Source organism: Elephantulus edwardii, unplaced genomic scaffold (genome assembly GCF_000299155.1).
Source record: "Elephantulus edwardii isolate Elephantulus edwardi_28Jun2011 unplaced genomic scaffold, EleEdw1.0 scaffold00001, whole genome shotgun sequence".
Taxonomy (NCBI): domain Eukaryota; kingdom Metazoa; phylum Chordata; class Mammalia; order Macroscelidea; family Macroscelididae; genus Elephantulus; species Elephantulus edwardii.
Genome location: NW_006399751.1, coordinates 5,814,933 through 5,840,629, shown reverse-complemented (window position 1 = coordinate 5,840,629; position 25,697 = coordinate 5,814,933). Strand labels below are relative to the sequence as shown.

The window sequence follows — 25,697 nt, the reverse complement described above, 5'->3', positions numbered from 1 at the left end:
ACTATCATGTCATCAGCATAGAGGGATAATTTTACCTCCTCGTTGCCTATTTGGATACCTTTTATTCCCTTCTCTTGTCTTATTGCTATTGCTAAGACTTTCAAAACAATATTGAATAAAAGAGGTGATAGTGGGCATCCTTGCCTAGTTCCTGTTCTTAAAGGGAATGCCTTTAACCTCTCTCATGAGTTTTTTTAATTGCTTCATCTCAACTAGTTAGTTCCATTAGTGTTACCTGGAGATACTCATGCACCTGGATTCAATTGGGAGCTCAATGGAGTTGGAGTCCAGGGTGACTGAAGTATCAAGAATATAGAATGAGAATTGTCTGGGCTTTTCTTTCTAGCTTGCTATTTGGATCAGGGCTCCAAGAAAGCAAAGAGAGAAGATAGTTGGTTTTACCACACTACTTGTTAAACCAACTCACAAGGCCAGTTCTCAAGGAGAATAGGTCATAGATGCCTCCTCTTATTGGAAGGAGTCACATACAATACAGGAATGGGGAGGAATTATTGACAGTCATCTTTCCAACAGCCACTTGGTCTGTTGTTTTATAAAACCTTTCTTAAACTCTTTACTTGAGACAACAGAATAGCAGTCATGAGTGTCTCCTTTTTTGACCTGATTTATATAGTAATCATTTTCCCTGCAGTATTAGCCATACTTGCATAGAAGTATTATTGAGAATCACGGATTTTTAATATCTAAATAAAATGTTTACTTTTTTCTCCTAGTATTGACTGTGCAGGTATTTTGAAACTTCGCAATTCAGATATAGAACTTCGAAAAGGAGAGACTGATATTGGCAGAAAGAATACAAGAGTACGACTTGTGTTTCGTGTACATATCCCACAGCCCAATGGAAAAGTCCTTTCTCTGCAGACAGCTTCTATACCTGTTGAATGCTGTAAGTGAGCATGTGATAATGTTTTAAGATTTTGCTGAGAGTAGGTTGCCTTTTGTTTTACTTACAGCTTACTGTTTAAGTAAAACAGAGCCTCTGAGTACGGATAAGATTTTCTTATTAGAAAATTATTTTTAACTGTAGTTTGTCTCAGGGTGTGGCTATAGAATATTCTCTTGAGCACAATTTTCTTGTATTTAAATGAGGGAAATGAGCTGACTGACATTTGAAGACTAGATCATTAAGCTCTGACTCATGCTCTGCTACTTTATCTTGTTGACTCATTAAAATTCTGGTTTTCATTTTGGAAGATGCCTCCTTCTGTAAGCTGACCCTCAGCTAAAGTAGTATTTGCAGGTTTTTATTTTTGTTTCTTAACCACAAAATTATTTGCAGCATCAGATTGAGCAAGTTAACACTTTTATCCTTGATTTATGAAGGCAAGATGGGAGAAAGTTCCTAGAACCGTCTGTTCAAGCCGTGAAGGCCTGTGAATCAAAGATGAGTTAATTAGCATGGCAGAAATACTGAGATTGATGTTTAGCTCTTTAGAGCATAGATTTAGATATGTTCTAACCCGTAGACATAAATATCTAAAGTACTCCTCCAGTCAGCTACCCAGTTTAAGAAATACAACTTAGTTATTTGTTCATGACAGAGCTTTGCCTGGAACACAGATTTTCCTAAAACTCACTTTTATGCTTGTAATGATGTACATTTGTCTTAATTCATACTGTTTTCACTTATCATTTATATTCTTTAAAATATTATTTTGCACATACATAGCATTCTAAAATTATTATGTCATTTGTTGAATACATTTTTACTTTATAACTGAAAATACCATTGTTATGGTATTTTTCCACCATAAGTATTTAAAATCTGATCTGTTCCTTAAAGCAGCCAGTACTTGTTTTTCATGCTTAGAGGCCCTTTGGAACAGTAAGGTCATAAGTATTTTCGGAGCTGTAAGTTGTTGCCTGGTGCTTCCCAAAGTAAGGTTGATCCTAAGTCCCAAACCACTTCATATGGAAAGATCTATTTTACTGTTCTTTTTGAATGGAACAATGTTCCCAACTCACATACCTGGCTGGGTATTAAATAGGAAAGACAGAGTCATGGTTAACTTTCTAAAGACACTGAAGTTCAAGTTTCTTTTAAGTGCTGTGCTGCCAAATAAAGCACAGCTTACTCTCAAAGCCTCCAATTTTCCAACTAAGTGGTAGTTCTGAAGTTAGCCTGTTTTCCAAATGTGAAGAATATTGTGTAGCCAACACCTTTTTTTTTTAAAATGAGATATATATAGATGTCTAGGCATTTAACAATGGGGGGAGTCACTTTTTACAGTTATATTAGCTTTTTCTAAATTTTAGCAGACAGATTTATGAAAAGAATGTATAAAGACTTAAACTGAAAGAGACTAATTGAAGAAGTGAATATGTTTGAGTCACTATGAACTTGCAGGATTGAGTTAATTTCTCTTAGGTGATTTTTAGACAATGGTTATTTTAAATCATAGTTTAGAAATCGTATGAATGTAAGAAATCTTTTGTTACCTAAAACCTAGTTATTTTGTGTTAGTTCTTACCATGGACTTGAATTCTAAAAACTTGAATGATACTGTATAATTAATATTATGACAATAGATAATACAACTAGATTGTTTTTATTTTTACATAATGATTATCATAGCTGCTCATCTTTTCTGTTAAGATAGAAAAATATCAGTCTGATTGACATACTCTTCTTAGAATTTACTTTTCTGTTTTCTTGAGTTTGTTATTTATATATGAAAGATTGTAAACTAATATTTTATTTCTTCTTAACTTTTTTTGGGGGAAAAACACACAACAGCCCAGCGGTCTGCTCAAGAACTTCCTCATATTGAGAAGTACAGTATCAACAGTTGTTCTGTAAATGGAGGTCATGAAATGATTGTGACTGGATCTAATTTTCTTCCAGAATCTAAAATCATTTTTCTTGAAAAAGGACAAGGTAAATAATACGATATTTGAGTTGATTGATTTTAGGCTGACGGGACAGAGGATGAAATTAATTATTTAGCAGTTCCGATAACATTAATGGCAGAATTCTTTCCTCAAGTTATCAAAGGGCACTCTGTTGGCAGAGGCCATAAGGAGTTGACTGCACTGCCAACCCAAAGAACCACACCTGTCGAATGATGTGGTTTGAATCTACCAGTGGCTCTGCAAGAGGAAAATGAGAAATCTCCTGGAAGGTTCCCAACCTCAGCAACCTGTTGGAGGGTCAGCTATGAGTCGGTTCCAACTCAGTAGCACTGAGAATAAAAGTTGTAGGCATCCTTTATGTGTAGAAAATCTTACTGAAAGCCAAACATTTATTAAATTTTTATATAAATGTTAACTGCTAAATTTTAAAGGACTTTCTCTAAGGTAAAAGAACAAATCTACTATACTTCACATGGATACTCAAAATTAGAAATATGTGTCCACACAGAAACTTGTATACAGATGTTTACCACAAGTAGAAACAAACAAACCACCAAAAATATTAGAAACTGCTTACATGCCAAACTAATGAGTAGATAAACAAAATGTGGTACAACCATTCAACAGAATATTTTCAGCCATAAAAAAGACTAAAATAGTGATTTATGCTACAGCATAGATGAACCTTAAAACATCTAAGTGACAGAAACCTGTATAAAAGGTCACATGCTATGGGCTTCCCTTTCTAGAAAATGAATGGACTGATAGTAGAAACTGGAAATAGATGATAGTGACAGGGCTTGGAGTAAGGGCTAAAAAAAGGGAGTGACTGCTAAAAATCCTACAGGGGTTGTGGAGAGCATGATGATGCTGACAAACAGTAGCCAACAGTGCCCATTTGAACATTCTAGTTCAACACAGCTAAAAATAGGAAAATTCTTAAGTTTTGTTAATTCAGTGGATGTAAAATGGCATCTTGAGCTTTGGGTTACTTTGCTGATTTCTGTTATGGTTATAAAGGAGTGAGGGAGCTCTGGTGGTGTAGTCTGTAGGGAGCTGCACTGCACCCCAAAGGTGGTACCTCTGGTGGTTCAAATTCACCTGTGGCTCTGAAGGAGAAAGGTGGATCCTCCTGTGCAGTGTCCGGCCTCCTGAAAACCAGCTGGAGCTGTGATTCGGTTTTGACTTGACAGCAGTGAGCTTGACGTCTTTTGACTTAACAAGTCATTCACATCTCCTCCTTTTGTGGAATATACGTTCATGACTCTGCCTTTTTTGCCCAGCTGATTTGGCATGTTCTTGTCTGTCATTGACTGACAAAAATGATTTCTGTTCTCTAATAGTGTAGTGAGTTAGTTGTGTTGGGGAAGTGTGTTGAATGTCTCACCTGTCTTTAAACCTGTGACAGGAAGGACCTCTAAAATACTTTAGGTCAGTGGCTGTCTTTGCCAGAAGCTTTTGAAACTTCTTTTTGGTTATTATTTTATACTGGCTTATTTACAAAGTTTGTATAAATTGTTTTTCACACCACATCTTTCCCATTTCCTTCACACACACCCCACCCATCAAATTGTGCAACCCTCCACTTTTTAAACTTTTTATATATCATTTCTCACTATTTAAAGGAACATTTATTTTTATTTTATTCTTTAGTTAGTTTTACAGTTTTCCAGGATTTTGTTCCTTTCATATACATTTTCAAATGTAGTAATTTGTTTATAATAATCTTTTTTTCTTCATCTGGAGTTATAACTTTTTTGATTCCTGTTTTTACTTATTTGTATAATTTTTTATTTTGTGGGGTTTTTAGCAGTCTTTCTAGAGTTCTTGGCTTGTTAGTCTTTTTAGTAGTGTCTTTGTTTTCTCATTAATTTCTGTATGCTTTCTTTTGATGGTTGTTTACCTTAATTTAATGATTTGATTGTTTTCATCCTTTGATCTTTGTATGTCATAAATGTGTGTGTGTGTGTGTGTGTGTGTGTGTGTGTGTGTTTAAATATGTATATTATCACCTCACTTCCTTGTCATCAAGTCAGACCAAACTTATACTTAACTCTCCTATAGGTTATCAGAGGTTGTAAATCCCAAGGAGGAAATTGCCCATCTTTATCCAGAGTGGGAGCTAAGGGATTTGAAGCACCTGCCTTTTGTTAACAATGCAGCTCTTTTTATTATTATTATTATTATTATTATTATTATGTGTGTCTGTACCGTCAAATCAGATCTGACTGGTACAGAAGAAGATTTCCCCTCCTACGGCAGAGCATCAGATGGATTCGAACTGCTTATCTCTGGGATTTCATTGCAGCTTCTTGCCACTAGGCCACCAGAGCTCCCCAACAGTGCAGCTCTTTACACGCGCGCGTGCGCACGCGCGCGCACACACACACACACACACACACACACACACACCAAAACATTTACAATTTCATTTTACTTAAACTTCTGTACTTAAAGCTATGTATCTATTACCCATCTCTCTGATTCCACCACCTCTTATTTTAGTGACTGAATCCTTTTCCTCAGAGTTTAAATATGTTTAAGTCATCCAGTCCTAAATACTACATTTCCTTTGAAACTATCAACTTCTCAGTGTTTCTTTGTTCTTCTGTTTCCCTTCGTCTTTTCATCTGCTTTTATTTACTTACCCATTACTTTTTGGTATTTTGCCCTGCACTCTTTATATTTTAACCTCCTAAAAATCCATTTGACATCCTCTTTCTGAACACTACTATGCTACCCTTTCTCTTTCTGAACACTTCTCTTCTTGAATCTTGTGTTAACTGGTTCTAAGCATGTCTTTAACTATTCATAGTCTTTTCATTAATAGAAAACACAGAATTTCTACCCAGGGTGTTAAAAGTCTCAGTCAGTCATTATCGTGCTGGGCTGTTTCTTACCCAGACTATTCAATCTTGGGCTTGGGGTGCTTAGAGGGAGGTGATAGAAGAGCGTGTTCCAAGAAGAGAGATTAGAAAGGCTAAAGTACTGTGTATCGAATAACTAGAGATTCTAGTAGGGCAAGAGGAGATGCAAGAAATCATGGTAGCTGGTTTCAGACATCAGAAATACTGTCTCAGAACCAAATCTGTTGCGGACATGATTCTGACACTTAGCAGCCTTATAGGACAAAGTAGAACTGCCCCATAATGTGTCTAAGTCTTCATGGACGCAGGCTTTCACATCTCGTTCCCGTGGAGTGACTGGTGGGTTCTGACTGCCAGCTTTGTCATTTGTAGCCAAGTCCTTAACTACTGCACTCCAGGGCTCCTTCACAGATAAGTACTTGGAATTTTTTGGGGTGACCACAGAAGTAGACCAATAATTGGCTACTATGAAGAGATAAACTTCATTTTCCATGAATAGCTTTCTAGCAGATACCCCAAGATGGAGTTGCTTGGGTTACGTGGTGATGAAGTGAGTTTCCCATCACATGGAGTTTACAAGTACACGTTGGGTACCATTTAGTGGGGTGCTTTCTGAGAATTTAAAAAATTGCTTGAAGGGATAGGTGGGACAAATTCTTTGGGGCCTGCTAATAACCTAGATGACATGAAACGTTTTTTCATTTGTTTTCTCATGAGTACTCATTTTCATAATGGAAGTCAGTGAGATAAAGGTTTTCCTTACCAGTAAATTTGTGATACTACCCTGTGTTAGGGAACTCTGGTGGCTTAGGGTTCAGGAGCTGTGCTGTCAACCCAAAGGCCTGCAGTTTAAATCCACCATTTGTTCTTTGGAAGAAAAATGGACAGTCATTCTCCTCCGATACAATTTACCACCTCTGAAAACCCACCGTAGGGGCAGTTATGAGTCAGTTTGCACTTGAAGGTACACAGAACAGCACATTATATTTGATTTTGATTATAAGCTTTATGATTTAAATTGATTTTAACTAAGTTGTTTCTTTTAACAGATGGACGACCTCAGTGGGAAGTAGAAGGGAAAATAATCAGGGAAAAATGCCATGGGGTGAGAAATTTACTTCTTTTACAATATTTAAGAACCTTAATGAGAAAATGAAACAGTGGTGCTTTATAGTGTGTGAACTCTGACCTATTGATTAATAGGAAAGTAAATTATAATTTTCAGAAGTTAGGAGAGAGGCAGATACTTGCCTAATAATAAAATGAAAGTTTAAAAAGATAAACAGTTGGTGTCTTCCCTTTTATATATATATAGTAGTAGTTGTTGGTATGTGCCATCGAGTCGTTTGCAACTCATAGTGACCCTATATACAGAAGCGCTAGACCATGCTCTATCCAGTACCAACATTATTGTCTCTGGCACACCTATCTCCATTACCCCAGTTATGAATCGATCCATCTCATTGAGGGTCTCCCTCTCTTGCACTGGCCCTCCACCCTCCCAAACATGATGGCCTTCTCCAAGGACTGGTCCCACCTTATAACATGTCCAAAGTATGCCAGACAAAGTTTTACAAGGAGCAGCCTGGTTTTACCCTCTCCAGGACAAACCTGTTTATTCTCCTAGCAGTCAACACTCTTCTCCAGCACCACAGATTTTATATATATATATACACACATACACACACACACATACCTATATATACATATATATATGTATATGTATAGATGTATGTATATGTATAGATGTATATATGTGTGTATATATATATACACACACACACAATTTAAAATAAAATATCAGAAGATTCTTCATTAAATGATCATTCTTTTATTTCTTCGAATCCAATGAAAAATAAAAACAAATTTAGTAAAGAACATATATAGTGGCAAAAGATAGAACAAGCTCGTATATTTAGTTTTTCCTAACTCCTCAATTGCTTCATTAAGTTTTTAAGAATCTACAGTGAACATATCAACAAGAAAAGGTAAACAACCCAGTCAAAATGGGCACAGGATATGAATGGATACTTTACCAAGGAAGACATTAAAATAGCAAACAAAACACATGAAGAAATGTTCCAAATTCTTAACTGTCAAAGAGATGCAAATCAAAACAACTACACCCCAGCAACAATAGCAAAGTTCAACAGGGCAGCAAACAAAGCTGGGGAGTTTGTGGGGAGATTGGAACTCTTATTCATTGCTCGTGGGAATGTAAAATGGTACAACCACTATAGAAGGCAGTCTGGAACTTTCTCAACAAGTTGGTAATAGAAGTACCATTTGACCGAGCAATTCCACTGCTAGGAATATACCCTAAAGAAACCAGATCCACAACTCAAGGAAGTGTATTCACACCTCTGTTTATTGCTTTGTTATTCATAATAGCAAAGAGATGGGAGCAATCCAAGTGCCCATCAACAAATGAATGGACAGAAAAATTATGGTCCATTCAGACAATGAAATTTTACACCGCACTGAAAACAGTGAACTAAAACACTATACAACCCGGGGAAACTGGTAGGACATTATGCTGAGTGACATCTCTCAGTCATACACATGGGCAAATACTGCATAATACCACTGTTATAAAATAAGACAGACATGGAAGGATTGAGGATGAGTGGATAGATAATGAACAGTGCTTTAGAACAGATGAGGGAAAGAACTTCGAAATGAATAGATTTCTTGGCTTTATATGTATGAGAACAGTCTGAAACAAGGGGTGAATTGTGGGGTGAGCCGATGGGGTAGGCAAAGAAAATGTGCAACAATGAGTGGGGGGGGGCGGAAAAGAATCCCACTAAAAGCTTTGGTCCCTTTGTTCCAGGTGGAATGAAAGAAGGATTTTCCCTAATGTAAGGAATCACTCCCCCCACTTTGTTCTTTGAAGACCTAGAAAAATTGGGCATTTGTTTGACACTATAAAATTTTCCACTGTGTTGCTGTAAAGTCATTTTTTCTGCTAATACAGATTTTGTCTATTTCTAATTTGTAGCACTCTGAATATAAAATTTAAGATATCTAAACTGTAATGCTTCTTGGGAAGTGTTAAAGTAAAAATCAGAATTGATTTCTAGTTAAGCAACATATAATCTTTAAAATATCACAGACATAGAATATGGTAGGACTTTATTTTTGCTACAACTAGAAATGAAATTGATTGGGTAGAAAGCAGTTTATTTTAATCAATTATAAGAGCTTGTCTGTGTCAAGACTGAAGTGCCCATATAGTAAATCTCCAGAGACATCTATGATCGGTTACTATGTTTTGTAATTAAGACTTATGAATTGTGCTGAGTTTAGCAGGTGCATTTCATTTTTAGTTCTGTGTAACACAATCTTCCTTTCCATTCTTCTTAGGCTCACATTGTCCTTGAAGTTCCTCCATATCATAACCCAACAGTTACAGCTGCAGTGCAGGTGCACTTTTATCTTTGCAATGGCAAGAGGAAAAAAAGCCAGTCCCAACGTTTTACTTACACACCAGGTATCAGAGTTGTTGTGATGGCTTACTGTAGAGTTTTCTTTCATAATGAATAAATATGGCTTGATGAATTTTCTATTAGAATGGTTAAAGTAAGATACTTTTAAGCAGTCAAAATGTCAGTTGATGTTTAACCTATAAAGTTTACTTCTATGTTCCATTATTAAATATATTATCATTTTATAGTCATTTATCCTAGGAAAATTATTAAATTAAATCAGAGAAATATTTTCTCGGGAGGTACCAGAAGTCACCAACACTACATAAAAGGTTCTGGGTGTACATCTGCATGTTCTGCTGGATCCTGAACTCCTGACGCACTGTAGAGAAGTAGCTTGCCTGCTTCATAATCTTCATCTCAGCCATTCCAAGTCAGATGAAAAAAACCCTCACATTACTTTCATTTACCATATTGTAGTGTCTAGGGAATATGAAGTTGTTGCCAGAGCACCTGCCATAAAGATTTTGTGCTCTAACAGGGGAAGCTTCCATGCTTCTTCTGGGACAATTCAAGTGATAGAACTTTCCAGTTCTTTTTTTTTGTTGTTATATTATTTTTACGTGTACCTTCAAATCCGATCTGACTGGTACAGGAGGAGATTGCCCCCTCCTTCTCCAGCAGAGCATCTGGTGGATTTGAACCACGTACCTCTGGGATTTCAGTGCAGCGTCTTGCCACTAGGCCACCAGAGCTCCCTAACTTTCCAGTTCTTGATTGTTGTTGTTATGTGCTGTCGAATCACCTGCCACTCATAGTAACCCTATGCACAGCAGCCATAAACCCTGCTCTGTCCCGTGCCAATCTTATTTTCTCGAGCACATCTATCCCCATTACCCCAGTCACTGAATCATTCCACTTCATGGAGGGTCTTAACTCTCCTGCACTGTTCCTCTGCCCTCCTAAGCATGACATCCCTCTTCAAGGACAGATCCCGCCTTGCAACATGTCCATAGTATTTCAGACGAAGCTTCAGAATCCTTGCCTCCAAGGAGCAGCCTGGCTTCACCCTCTTTAGGACGAACCTGTTTGTTCTCCTAGCACTCCATGGTATATTCAATACTCTTCTCCAGCACCACAGCTCAAAGACATCAAGTCTCCTTCTGTCATCCCTAGTCATTGTCCAGCTTTCTGATGCATGGCAAGCAATTGCAAAGACCATGGCCTATATCTGGTACACCTTAGTCTCCAGACTGACATCGTTGCTCTTCAGTACTTTGGAGAGGTCTCTGACAGCAGACTTTCCCAGTGCAATTCATCTTTTAATTTCCTGATTAATCAACCAAGAGTGTTGATTGTAAAGCCAAGCAAATTGAAGCTGTTGACAGTCTCAATCTCTTCACCTTGCATTATGATGCTGCTCTTGATAGTGCTATGTAAATAACATCTGCAGTAATTTATGCTAATTGTTATATGCTTACAAGACAAATATTTATAAAAGCTTTTTCTACTAGATGCAATGCTAGTCAATAAGGTGTATAATAACAACAAAAAAATCATAGTGAACTTTGCTCTCCAAAACTAATTGTGAAAAACACTTAAGCTGTTTATAATAAAAGAACAAAGTCTGAATGCTAATTATATTCTTTAATTCATTTGTTCATTATTGTGATTTAAGTAAAAGTTTACAGATACTGGTTTTCCATTCAGTAATTAGTGCACATTGTCTTTTGTGACTTAATTACAGTCTTTACATTGTCAGTACTCTTCTCACTTCTGCTCTGTGTTTTCCATTTTTGTTTGTCCTTCTTTTAAATCCTTTCCTGCCCCTTGAGTTTTGTCCCTAGGCAAATCCTCCCCTTTGGATCATGTATTGTCGATTATGCTAAGAAATTTGTTGCTCTCTTAGGTATCTTTTATTGTTTGAAGGTGAATCCCTGGGATTATTTCCATTCCAGGCTTGAAGATTGACTAAGGGCTGTAGTCTTGAGAACACCACCAGTCTCATATCAGACCAGCAAGCCTCATCTTTTTTGTGAGATTTTAAGTTTTGTCCCTCATTTTTCTCCTATTCTATCAGAACTTTTTATTGTGATCCCTTTCAGAGAGATCAGCAATGGTAACAAGGCACCATCTGATTCTTTTAATTTCAGGGTCATGGAGACTGAAATTCAAACAGTAGTTTAGGGTTTTCTTATTTGGAGAGTGAATCATCAGACCAGAGAGAATTCAGTAGGTTATAGCAATGGTCCAAGAACGAGGTAATGGTCATTTGGATTAGGATGGTGACAGTGGAGAAAATGATTTGAAATATTTAGGTAAAGTCTATAGAGTTAAGTGATGGATTAGCTATAGGGGTGGGTACGTGAATGAGAAGGAAGGATAAAGGGTGACTTGACTGTTTCTGGCAGTAGATGGTGTTACAGTGTTAACATCAACGTCTTTAATTTCCTCTTCAGTATACAGACAGTTCTTGAGTTAATGAATATCCAGTTTACAGACAAGTTGTTGTTGTTGTTGTTGTTATGTGCCATTGAGTCGTTTGTGACTTATAGTGACCCTATGTACAAGAGCCCTAAACGCCATTCTATCCTGTGCCAACCTCGCTGTCTCAAACACATTCATTCCCACCACTCCACTCACAGAATCAGTCCATCTCATCGAGAGTCTTCCTCTCCTGTGCTGTCCCTCCACTCTCCCAAACATGATGTCCCTCTCCAAGAACCAGTCCCTCCTTGCAACATGCCCAAAGTATGTCAGACGAAGCTTCAGAATCCTTAACTCCAGGGAACATTCTGGCTTCACCCTCTCCAGAACAAACCTGTTTGTTCTCCTAGCAGTCCATGGTATATTCAACACTCTTCTCCAGCACCACAACTCAAAGGCATCAATTCTCTTTCTTTCATCCCTATTCACTGTCCAACTCTCCGATGCATAGCACGTAATTGCAAAGACTGTAGCCTGGATCAGGCACACCTTAGTCTCCAGCCTGAAGTCATTGCACTTCAGTACTCTTGAGAGGTCCCTCACAGTTGACTTTCCCAATGCAATTCGTCTCCTGATTTCCTGGCTGCTGTTACCAAGAGTGTTGACTGGAACCAAGTAAATGAAAACTGTTAACTATCTCAATCTCTTCTTGGCCTACTGGTGAGAATCTTTGTTTTCTTTATATTGAGCTTCAATCCATATTGAAGACTGCACTGGCTCTTTAATACAGGGCTTCAAATTGGTCTGTCATGGCTGATGAAGGGAAACATGAATAGACTTGAATCTTTACAGTTTTGATTCATCAAGATAACTGGAATGGTAGAAACTTGTCTAAAGTCTTAAAATGAGAAGAGATTCAGAAAGCCCTTTCAGAAGCCTAATGCAGAGACTAGATTATTGGCAGGACTGTAGAAGGCCACACACATTCAAAGCAGCGTGGCTGGCTGCCATCTTTGAACGTGGCACCACCTCCTTTGGATTGGGGCATGTTGTTTCAAAGCTCTGCTTTAATGTTACATAATTTTTTCCCTCACTTTGAAAAGATTTAATCAATCCTTGCTTGCCACAAATTCCTCATCACAGTCACTTTTACTTGTTGCACAAAGAGCTTTCAAATCATTGGAAAAGCTTTGAGCCTTTTCTTAAACTATAATAAGGCTAAATAAGAACCTTATATAGGGGGTAAGGGAGAATGGAAGCAGAGCGATGAGGATGTGCAGGGATTAATCGTGGGGTTGTACCATTTGATGGATGATGGGTGAGGTAAATTGGAAGAATCTGTTCTCAAAATGAGTATATTCAAATTTTGTAAATAAACTAGTATTTTTTAAAAAAGAAAAAATCCAAATGGGGAAAAAAAAGAAAGAACCTTATATAGTTTTTTAAAGATGCAGAAACTGATCTCGTTCCTAATCAGGGGACCATATATATAGCCTGTAAAGTAGGGATAATAGTAATCCTTAAAGCATTGAAGTGTTGAACTGCATTGAGATCTTTTCGTTAAAATGACAGAAACCTAATCAAACATAAATTCCTGGTCCTTTCTTGGGGAAAGAGGAGATTGACTGCTTTTGTTGACCAAACTGAAGGTTATGCCCAATAAGTGAGCATTATGATTGACATCCCTATTAAAATGACAAAACATAGGAAAAAGAAATTCTGTAGAGAAAAGGAAATGAGATGGGGGAGGAGAGAGAAAGAAAAGGAGCCGATACTTTAAAATGAGACGGTTTAAGTAAAAGGCACAAAATGAATGCTTCATAAAATTTATCCTTTATTGTCATTACAAAGGAAAAATCTGTTACTAAGAGAGGCCTTCTGCTGGATTGAGTGATGCCACTCTGAGGGTGTCTGCACTGTGTCAGTGTTGATGACAAAGTTTCTGCCACATCCTGCTGAGATGAGTAGCATCTATTCCGATTAATATTTTTGTTCCACGGTATCGTCCAGTGACTTGTACATGGTGGGCATATGATGATCATTGTCCAGTGTATGTTTTCAGGACTGTATTACATATTCTCCAAACCAGGGTAAATATTTCTCATGTGTTTTAAAGAGATACTCCTGATAGCATTATCTTGTATTTGGAAGTAAATTTATTAACCGTATTATTCCCTGCAGCTATATTTTTTTTGTTGTTACAGGGACTGAATAAGAAGTAGCATATTTTTTTCCTTTTTCATTTTCAAGATAGACAGGTTTGGTTGGGTTTGGTGGTTTGTTTTTTTGTAAGACCATAATAAATCTTTATGGCAACAGACTGTCACATCTTTTTGTGTGTGTGTGTGTGTGTGTGTGTGTGTGTGTGGACCACCTGGCAGATCTGAACCACCAAACTTTTTGGTTTTGGTTATCAGTAAAACTCTCTTCAATCATTGTGTCACCATCACTCACACTTTATTAGGCCATGAGATTTTTTTTTTAAGATAATTACTTCTTTTTTGACTAGTTAATATACATAGTGGGGAAAAACCCAAAAGGCATAAGAAGAGTGTACAGTAAAAAAGAAATCTCCAAAGCAAATAAATAAAACTGAATCTCCCTCCCCTTTGTTCACCTGGTTACTCTTGCCAGATGCAGACTCAGCAGTTAGCAGTTTCTTGTACATCTTTCCAAAGATCCCCCTGCACACATAAGAGTGAGGCTGTGTGCATGCATGTCTAATATTTTACGTAAATCAGTGTGTATTATATACATTATTCTGTAACTTGGTTTTTGTTACTTAGCCCTATAGTGTAGAAATACTTTCATATCAATTAAAAAATAACTAGCTCTGTACATGTGTTGTTTTAAAGTTGACTACATTTGAGCTGCATAATCACTCCCTACTGTCTTGGGCTTGCCTCTTTCACTCATTTTATGTCATCTGTCTTGTGTAAGGCATCTGAATCTGAAAGCCCTGATTCCTGAATGCACATTACAGCCCAGCATATAGGAATGTCCTAATTAATATATTTTTTATAAATTAATATTCCCTTTAATAATTTTCTTTTCAGTTTTGATGAAACAAGAACACAGAGAAGAGATTGACTTATCTTCAGTTCCATCTTTGCCGGTGCCTCGTCCTGCCCAGACCCAGAGGTCTTCATCAGATCCAGGGCACCCACATGATAGTGTTTTGCCAGCACAGAGAAGTTTGGTTTGTCCCGTCCAGCAAGCATATGCATCAGTGGTAACCTCCTCCCATCTGCCACAGTTGCAGTGTAGGGATCAGAGTGTTTGTAAAGAACAGCATATGATTCCTTCTCCAGTTGTGCACCAGGCTTTCCAGGTCACACCTACACCTCCTGTGGGGTCTTCCTATCAGCCTATGCAAACTAATGTGTACAATGGACCAACTTGTCTTCCTATTAATGCTGCCTCTAGTCAAGAGTTTGATTCAGTTTTGTTCCAGCAGGATACAGCTGTTCCTAGTTTAATAAATCTTGGCTGTCAACCACTGTCATCCATACCATTTCATTCTACAAATTCAGGCTCAACAGGACATCTCTTAGCACACACACCTCATTCTGTGCAGACCCCACCTCATCTACAGCCAATGGGATATCATTGTTCAAATGTAGGACAAAGGTCTCTTTCTTCTCCAGTGGCTGACCAAGTCCCAGGGCAGCCGTCCTCTCAGTTACAACCCATTACATATGGTTCTTCACATTCAGGGTCTGCTACAACAGTTTCCCCAGCAACTTCTCATCCCCTGGCCAGTTCACCACATTCTGGGCCACCGTCTCCTCAGCTACAGCCTATGCCTTACCAATCTCCTAGCTCAGGAACTGCCTCATCACCGTCTCCAGCCCCCAGAATGCATTCTGGGCAGCATGCAACTCAAGCACAAAGTACAAGCCAGGGAGGTCTTTCTGCACCTTCAACCTTAATGTGTCACAATTTATGTGATACAACTTCATTTTCTTCTGACGGGGCAACTGTGAGCATTAAACCTGAACCTGAAGAACGAGAACCCAACTTTGCAACCATTGGTCTACAGGACATCACTTTAGATGATGGTAAGTTCATCTTATGTCCTTGAAGCAATGAGAATCCAAGGGCCATGAAAAAATTACCAGGAATTGTTTATTGGCATATGATTAGCCTTTTAAATAAGTTCTTACTGTTAGAAATATGTAATATTTTATAAGGTGCCAAGTCACCTCTGACTCACAGCCTGTGTATGTACAGTAGGATGAAGCCATTGCCCACCCCTTATTGTCTCTGCTGTGCATGTGCCCTGTGTTGCAGCTACTGTCATCCATCTCATTGCGGGTCTTTTGCTGACCAATCCTTTTCCAAGCATTAGCCCCTTCTGATAAAATGCCCAAAGTATCTGAGAGAAAATCCCATTATCCTTGCCTCTAAAGGGCACTCTAGCTGCACTTTTTCCAAGATAGATTTGCTTGTCCTTTGGTTTGGTAACATATGACTTTGAAAATAATTTTGAGAAATTTATGCTTTAAAATCTGTTTTTAACTAGTATTTGCTACTGCTTATGGCATGTTGCCTTACTTAATGAGATCATAATGTCTAAAGAATAGAATTCAGGGTGTTATTCAATAAATATTGCTAAATACCTTCCTTTGCAAGACATGGGGCCAGATACTAAAATATTAAGGTATTAAGATAGAGTTTCTGCCCTTTAGATTGACATAAGTAGTGAATCTGCTCTGTCCTGTGGCCTTGGCTTGCTGGGTCAGTCAGCAGTACTGGTACAAAATGGGACTTATGTGCTGTTACTGGGACAGTCATGGGCACAGGGAGAAGAGAATCTTATTTATGTAAATATAGTAATCTGGTATCTAATAGACTTCTGATTTTATTAAATCAATAAATTAGAGAAGAAAGTAGAGTGCCAGTCTTTTCAGGAATTGAAGATTCCCAAAGATAATATCTTCAGGTAACGATGCAGAGTATATTCTCGGCTTTTCATTGTAGAGAAATGAAATAATATTTAATTAGGAATCCAGTGAAAGCTCTCAACAATTGTCCAAAAATGAAAATTCTGAAGATTTTAACATAGACATAGTTTTAGTCTTCTCTGATTCTGTATTAATCTAGTGCAGAAAAGTAATTCTAAATCAGTCATCTCTTACAGATCTGGAGAGGCTGAATTCACTAATTGCAAAGCTGGTATTAAATCCCAGAACCTAAACAAAGTGGGGAAGCAAAGCATTCCTTCTCCCAGGATTTGTAGTTAGAACTGTATGTCACACATAAGGTCTGAGTCACTCCAGTCAAAGTATAAAAGAAGCGCATTAGGATACCAGTGAAGATAAGGAAGAGTTGATCAAAATTTCCTTTAGGAGGTAACCTTTGAGCTAAGTTTTAGAAGATGAGAGTGTATTTTTAGTAATAATAGATCAAAGGGTAAATCTGACAACCTTAGCAGAGAACTAAAAGTATGTCTGGGAATACATATCTGTGATTAGAGAATGAATAGTGTAGAAGATGGCTTTCAAAGCCATGTGGAGATGTGTGACTTGTGTTAACAGAAAATCTCTGTGTAAGCTAAGACAACACTGATAGCTTACACAGCGTTTTCATTTTTCTGTTCATTATCAACTGCAGTTCTCACCAGTCCTGTCTCTAAAGAGGATAGTAACTTTTCTAGACTTATTCTTTCCACCACAGGTCACAAAACTGACTAGCAGGGCCGAAAGTGGAGGCAGTTGGTCCTTTTTTTGTTGCAGTGCTAGCCAGCTGGCTCTCAGCCATAGCAGACCACAGTGGTTAGGTCCCTGAAGTCATTGGGGATTTTTGTTTGTTTGCGTAATTATCTTTCTTACTTAGATTTTTTAATTTGCATTCAATCATTCATATACATTGTTTCCTTAATACACTTAAGACCACTATTGCGAAAATAGGATAACTGAGCAAGACATGTATAAGTGTTTACTTCTGAAAGAATAATAATAATGATCCTTAGAATCAAGAATTACTTAATTTCATCTCTAGATTTAAAATTTCTAGATATTTAGAAGTTCTGAGGTTCTATAAAGCTGTAATGTAAGCTCAGTTTTTATAAAACCCTTATAAATATTGAACTCTAATATTTGAATAAAAGATAACTTTTTTCTGGTTACCCTTTTGAAGTTTTTAAGTAAGAGGGAATCTTTCAGGACATTAAAATGTGAATTTTTTATTATAAAATCCATGACATTGAGGTGAGAATGGTTTACTTCAACTCAGAAATTCAAGAAAACTTTCGTAGATAATACTCTTAAATAATTCCCTTGTTTTATGTGTAAGGAATCTGGATTCTCCTGAGCCATAGTCCTCACCCTGAGTCCCACACTGAGTCAGTGGCAGAGAACAGACTAAACCCAAGTCTCCTGGCTCCTAATTCAGTACAGTAGCAGTTTTCCAAGTATTCCAATTATGTTTTTAGTTGGTTTGGGTTGAGACTTTGAGAATGGGTGTAAACGAGTACAAGAGAGGGAAGAAAATGTCATTTTCTCTATAGAGTCTCTGTGAGAAGAGAGAGTGCAATTTTTTTTTATTTTCGTATGATTTTATTTTCTCCCTTCAACCATAAGAATATGGTATCCAAATTTTGTCTTGACTGGGGGGTCTGTAAACACAGGCTTATCCAGTGCACTTTTACAGGCAAGGCAAAGGCTGCTTCTTGAAATGGACCTACCATGGACCCTCTGGTCATCCAGCCCAAGTCGCCCCCTTGCCTGGCTTTATCTTCACTATGTTGTGCAGCCACTTCATTGAATCTCATTCCAGACTTTTAACTTTTGCATGGCTTCCATAATTCTGCCATATTTTTCACACAGAATGTGCCTGACCTTTATTGCACTGCCACCACCTTTAGGACCCTGAGTCATCTTGTTAACACTGTTACTCCCAGAGGCTGCTTCCCCTTTTCCGGCCTTTCCAGTACAGCTTTTTCTTTTGGGCGGCATCCTCGAAACTTGTCTCGAGACAGTGCAAGTTTAAAGATTATTGATTCTCATTATTATATGAAGCTTTCAAGATTGTTCCACCTTTCTCTTTGACACTGTAGTCCACATTTTGTGCCTATGGTGACCTTGTATTCCTTTCTGTACCTACCCCTCCAGCACCTTTGGAGCATCTCAGGGCTTTTGGAATTCCAGTGGGCCTTGCTTCATGTGTGATGCCTCTAGAATCACACAGAAGAAGTTGGCTCCTCATATAATAACCCTTCAAATATGTCAAATATTGATGTCATTTCCAGACTTAAAAACTCTACAGCAGCTTCCCTCTTCCTGCATCATTGTGGTTTCCTCTCTGCCTGAATCTTGGTATTTTTACATTCTTCATCATAGTGCAGTATCCAGACGTGAACAGACTGCAGCCAGTTGCAAGTGGGTTAAGACTGTCACCTTCCTTGGTCAGAAACTGTCAGTGTATCCTGAGGTCAGGACGCTGGCTGACTTCTTATTCTTAGCTCCTCTAGCCTCTTGTTGATTTAGTGAATCATAAGTACTGCTAAATCAGCACACCCCCCTTTGAGGGTTTTTTTTTGTTTTCATATTTTAACATTTTATTTTGGTTTGGGTGAAAGTTTATGGAGCAAATTAGTTTTCCATTCAACAGTTTATACCTCTGTGGCCTTAGTTGCAGTCTCTTCAACATCTCCCTAAATTATTTTTGTTCCATTTCATTGGTGTGATTTTGGCCTCTCATGTCAACCTTTGACTTGATCTTTGAGAAAGATCTCAAAATATTTCTCTGCACCAGAGTAGCAATATTCTCTCTTCAGAAGGTTTTTCTTAGGGTAGTAACAGCAGAATGAAGGCTATATATAATGTGTATATGAATGTTCAACCAATTACAGTGATATTCAAATCCATTTAGCTGATTGCTTTCCTATTTCCTTTGCTACTTCCTTCCCTATACCGTTGCCCCTTTGCCCAAAGTGATGTGTTCTGCACCTCTAAAATTGTCTATGAGATTTTACTCATATGTTATCATTTTTTTTGAGGGAGTGTCAAATCATATACCATAAAAGAGTCGATTTTATCACAGCAGTATAGAAGTTGTGATACCTGATGTTTAAACTTGGTAATTAAGATTATACTATTGTAAGATTAGAGTGTCCTAGATCTTTAACTGCAGCCCATTTAATTTGTGATTGAACTGAATCTTGTTACAACTTGACATTAGGGTTCCTCAGTTCCCACTTGTCCTCCTTTGTTCACAAACTACATAGTTGCAGCTGCAGCTCATCAGCAGAGAAGAGGATGCATGTTAAATATAGCCTGACCTGCTGCCGTGGTGAAAACTGACACTGCAGCTTGGAGGCTCTGTGTGGTAACAGACTGACTGATCCTGAATGTAGGGCATTTGCTAATTCGGCAGTAAACAGGGACTCTAGACATGACCTCAGCTGCTGTAGCTCTGTATGGAGGTGGCAGAAGAGCCTACATTCAAATAGATGGTTTTTAAAAACAAGGAAGTCATAAGTACATGGTTCAGGCAGCCAGTTACCTGTGTTGGTGGGCAGGGGAGAGTTAAGTGGCTAGTCTGGAGAAGGAAGAAAAAGTAAATTTATTGTCAGTGTTCTACTCCTCCTGTCATTGGTTTCAGTGATGTTTAGTATAAAACACATAGCCAATGATTAGAGTATGTTTTGTATATTAATCCACTTAAAGACATTCAGAGTAAGGAAGATAATTGTGAACTTTCTCCTTTAACATTTGTTACCTGAAACTCTTAAAATACTAATTGAAGAAAATATACTTGTACCATCCATCCTCAAACATATTTTTGATCAGTAATTCCAGAGACAGTGTTCCTAAAATAATGTCATGTATTATTTTTGGAAAAGAGTCTAGCTATTTGGTGGCTAAGCGCTTGGCTGCTACCAAAAGATCACTGGTTTGAACTTACGAACTGAGCCACAGGAGTGAGTTGTGGCCATCTCCTTCCTTAGAGATTATGTCAGTTTGACATTTAAACATTTAAAGAAAAAACAGTTGTTATTGAATTGATTTTTGACTCATGGCAAGCCCATGTGTAGAACAGTAAAACTGCTCTGTGGGGTTTTCAGTGACTGATATTTCACAAGTAGGTTGTTCATGCTGTCTTCCAAGACACCTATGGATGACCTTGAACCTCCAAACTTTTCATTAGTGGCCAAGCAAGCATATGAACTGCACAACTCCAGTGTTTACATAACATAAAAAGATTCCAAGACAAGCCACCACTAAATAAGCAGCGTATAAAAAGTCTTCAGAATGTGTATTTTCAAATAATCAGTGAATTCTGGTTACTATGTCATAGGTGTGTTGGAGTAAGTGAGATAGGGTAGGCTTCAAAATTGTACGTAGGGTTGCTGTGAGTCGCAGGTGACTCGACAGCACCTAACAACAACATCATAATAAAACTCATATTTTTGAGTACTATGCTAGAACTTCCTTACATAGTGCATATGCTACTTTGTTAGAACTTATTCGTCCCACAGTCTGTGCCATGTAAATTAGCCTTATTTTTATAGATGTGGCTCAGGGAGGTTAGACACTTAACTGATAATATATGGCCACAAGTGCTGGGACTTAGATTTGAATCCAGGTCTGTCTGAAATTTATATTGGCTTACTTGTGCATAGTGGTTCTGAAATAGCTCTGATTGATAACTTTATATAATATCTCCTCTATAAAATAGTAATTTTCTATTTTCTACCAAGTGCATAATAGCAGTTTTTTATAGATCTGTTTTAAAATTTTCTTCATGTCTTAATTCCTGTGAAATGTATTATTCATAGGGACAAAAAAATCTTTAGAAGGATATAGAAATATTTCCATTTAGACTTAGCATTGAAACGCACTTTTGCTGTTTGATAGCAGTTCTGGCCTTGCATTGCATAATCCCCTCTTACCGGGCATCTTAACTTCGCTAGAACTTAGATAAGTGTACGTTCACAGCTCTTGTGTGTGTGAGATTTTTTTTAATTTTTTATTTAAATCAGTGTCTGAAGCCTAACTGTGGATAAGAGGGAAAGTGTGAAACTTAATCTTTTACATTCCTTTGTTGAAGGTTTGGTGGAAAATGATTTTTTTCCCCACTTTATAATTTTTACTTTATTTTGTTTAAATTCAAAGGCGTTGATTCTTACTCCCTGAGACCTTCCTCTCATCAGGTTTTTTATGCCTGTCAATTTTTGTTGTATTAGAAATGAAAATGAGACGTCTTAAAAACAAGAATATATACATTCTATTATCTACCAGAGTAATAAAGTCACTGTGGACCATATGACATCTAGAAAACTTCTGTAATTTTTCAAGAGAATGAGAGTAGAAAAGGCAAAATAATTCTTGGTATTATGAAAATAGTTTGACCTCACAAACCCCCTTAAACTTCTCAGGGAATACTAGCAATCCTCTAGTCATACTGTAAGAATCAGGACATAAGGTCTTGTAGGTGTTGTATTTTAACAGATAAGTCATGATCAGATTTAGGTTTAAACAGAATCATTCCAGTTGCTGAGTGGAAGAAACACTGAAAGCGCGAGAGCAGAAACAGTCCGTTTGAAGTGCTTTTTGTAAAGAGCGCATGGACTAAGATGCTAGCTGTAAGTTGGAGGAAGATACTGTGGCTCGAGGAGGTGGATGGGGTAAGAGTAAAGTGGCGGTGAGAGAAAGAATGTATTCTGAAGGTGGCACTAATAGCATTTCCTGACAAATTCCCTGTGAGGTGGGAAAGAGAAGTCAAGTATAACACCGAAGTTTTTTGCCCGAGCAGTTAGTTATGAAGATGGAGTTGACATTGGCTCTGAGATAGGGGAAAAGACTGTAAATGGAGGTTGGGGATGTGATAAGTGTGAGGGATCAGTTGGAACATACAAATGGAGCTGTCAGGTAGTCATTTGGATGAATGAGTCTGAAGTTTGGAAGTTAATGGCTTGTCAAACTCATTCCCAGTGAATCAGAACTGACTCACAGCTAACCCTCCATTGGGTTTCCAAGGCTCTAAATTCATGGGAGGAGATTAACCTGTCTTTCTCCGTCAGAGCTGTTGGTAAATTTGAACTGCCAAAGAGACATGGCCTTTGTATTAGCAACACAACCCCCTATAGTCTGCACTATCAGAGCTCCATGAGTTAAAGATTAGAGCTATGGGGCATTCCCGGGCGAGCGAGCAGACGGGAGCGCGGGCAGGGACTAAAAAAAAAAAAAAAAGATTAGAGCTATGAAAAGCTAACTTATTCCTTTAACATAAGAATTTTTTATAACAATTGTGAGATGAGTCCTTCAATTTATGGGAGCTGCCATCAGTCTACAGATTTCCATAAAGTACAATCTAAAATTACCATTTAGTCAGCCAGTTCACAAAAGCCCAGACAGTGTCTGTTCCCTTCTTGGCTTTTTCCTTAAGTTCTTGTTTATGTCCTGATTTATCTGGAGTTTTCTGTCCCTATATCTTCATACCTCTCTCATACTTTGGGCATTTTGGCTAGGAGAGTCATTTCTTTGAAGAGGGATTTTTCTGGTCATGCTTGGAAAGCTTATGGTATAGTGAAGGAGAGGAAGACCCCCAAACAGGTGGATTGACAGAGTGATTGCAGCAATAGGCTCGAATGTGTCAGAGATTGTGAGGTTGGCAATGGATAGGAGAGGACTTAGGTTTGTTGTTCATAGGGTTGCTGTAAGTCATACTCCACTTGATGGCCCCTAACAACAATACATTTAAATCTCTTTTGAAGGATTGAATTGTGGCATTTGGCATCATCAGAAAGGAGACTTGTGGCATTCTTGAAAATTTTTTATACATATTGTAATCTTAAAAACACTCCTAGAAATACATTTAGTAAAAAGCTTAAGACAGAAAGTTTCACCTAAAACAAAAATTTCTGGGTTTGTTTTCCTTCCTTTGTCTACCAAAGATAAAGTTATTAATTACTGTTCACAGAGTCTACATTTTCTTCCAAGTACTTTTCCAAGATTTTACAAAAAAAATTGAGATTTACAGCAGAGACCAGAAGTAATTAATTATAGACCAAGGAAGAGACTTTGCTTCCTCTGTTATGTTCTATCTTGAAAACTTGACTTGGCACCTGAGCCTTCATCCACTACAGTATACTTGACCAATTGTAATAATGCTTTTTCCCCCCTTATGTTTTGAGTGAAAGTTTATAGAGCAATTGATTTTTCTATTCAAAAAGATTTTGGTTTGTGGCATTAATTTTGTTGCCACATTTTAAGAGAACTCTTACCATGTCCTGTGTCTTGTTTTTTTTCACCCTTCTATCCCTTTCTGCCTTCTGAGCTTTCTTTGTGGGTAAATACTGCCTTTCAGATCTTGGTTGATTTAAATGCATTTTGACAGCCTTCCACAGTAACAAGTTTTAGAACATGACTTAGTGCATATGACTGGCTCGGAAGTCTTACAAACCAATACTTAGTATTTATGATGGGAAATGCAGTCTGATATTCTTTGAATCTGTTTTCTTTTTTCAAAAATACTGATCTCAGCTTACCAAAATTGATTTTACACCTTGGTGTAATGGATATGAACTTCATTTAAATCTTACTCTTCTGACCATACATGGAGCCCTGGTGGCCTAGTTGTAAGGAGTTGCACTGCCAGTTCAAAGGCAAGAGGTTTGTAAATCCACCAGCTGCTCCGTGTGATTTACAGTCTATGAAAACTCAGTAGAGGGACAGCTAGGAATCAGTTCCAAATTGATAATAAAAACAATACCTAGCCATACACATTTCCCTGTAACTTGTGAATGAAACTTCACTGCTCACTGTGACCTTTTTGACCTTCTAGGACTCACCAGCAATGGAGGCATCTCTGACAAAAATATCAACAAAAATATTTTTCAAAAATTAAAATAAATCTCTTTGACCCTAAATTTGACTATGCATAATAGTTTTCTGGCTCTCTACTCTTTCACAGTTTGATTTTGTGTTCTAAAGTAGAGCTGAATTTAATATATTTTCTATCACCTAGATACTTCAGATTTAGTACTTAACAAGTATTTAGAAATTACAAATAGATCTAATCTAATAAGAACTAGTTCACTTAAATCCAGATTTATTGAACTGAAAACCATAATTGTAGCTCTTTTTAAATTGTTGCCCTTTAGCTTTAAAGAAAAATCTATCATTACCTAAAATACTTTAGTTCTACTATTCATTTTATCTATTATAATGTGGGGAGCTTTTATATATAGTTACTGGTAGATGAAGAACAAGGAAATTCCTCTTGATTATAAAAAAGGAAAAAACCAGGCTGGACACTGTATAGTAGATTAAGTTCACCCTCTGGTTTGTTCCATTCAGTAGTGATGTTGTCTTCTTTGACACAGACCAGTTTATGTCAGACTTGGAACACCAGCCATCAGGTTCAGCAGAGAAATGGCCTAACCACAATGAGCTCTCATGTCCAGCTCCTTTCTGGAAAATCTAGAGGGTGAGTGTTGATTGACATTTATCATTGTTTTTGTGCCCATGTCTGGTATTTGCATGCAGTAGCTGGTGTTGCATGTGCTACAGAGGAGGGGTTATGCATGGGCACTTTCTTATTAGGCCCACTCCTTACCTTTAGAGCTATACTTTGACTTCAAGACTCTGCTTTTTAAATCTAATTGTACTCGGACTTTCACAGTTGAGCTTTTCATTCTAGTCTGAGTTTGAATGAAAGGCAAGTGTTTGATTGGATTTATTTTTAAAAAAGCAGAACGAGTGATCTATAAATATGAATTCTGTGGCTTGAGTGCAGAGTAGATTTGATTGCTGATCAGGTACATCAACTGATTAATTTCTAATCTAATTTTGATGTGAAGTAGGATAAAATGGAAATCAACTAGAAACATTTCACCCCTTTTTCAATAGCAAGCCTAAATAATTTCAGTATCTAAATCTTGAGGTAACTGAAAGTCTTCGGTAACCATCAGACCAGACATCAGAATCCTTGCTTCTCCCTGAAGCTGGGCCTCCCTGGTCTTGCAAGCTACTCTGTTATTGTTTTTTTTTATTCATTATTATTTTTTTTAATTATTTTTTGTGTGTCTACCATCAAATTGGATCTGACTGGTACAGGAGGAGATTTCCCTTCCATCTCCAGCAGAGCATCT

General features: G+C 37.6%; 1 protein-coding gene across 2 annotated transcripts in view; it reads left to right on the top strand.

Annotated features, from left to right (window-relative positions):
• NFATC3 (nuclear factor of activated T-cells, cytoplasmic, calcineurin-dependent 3) overlaps positions 1-25,033 on the top strand; it is a 94,220-nt gene extending 69,187 nt beyond the window's left edge. For both annotated transcript variants that reach the window (XM_006878670.1, XM_006878669.1), the window contains exons 5-10: positions 735-907; positions 2,759-2,899; positions 6,791-6,846; positions 9,108-9,234; positions 14,653-15,657; positions 24,930-25,033. In XM_006878670.1, coding sequence (XP_006878732.1) covers positions 735-907; positions 2,759-2,899; positions 6,791-6,846; positions 9,108-9,234; positions 14,653-15,657; positions 24,930-25,030 — 1,603 coding nt within the window. In that variant the 3' untranslated portion in view covers positions 25,031-25,033. The remainder of the gene's footprint in view (positions 1-734; positions 908-2,758; positions 2,900-6,790; positions 6,847-9,107; positions 9,235-14,652; positions 15,658-24,929) is intronic.
• Positions 25,034-25,697: the final 664 nt, after the last annotated feature.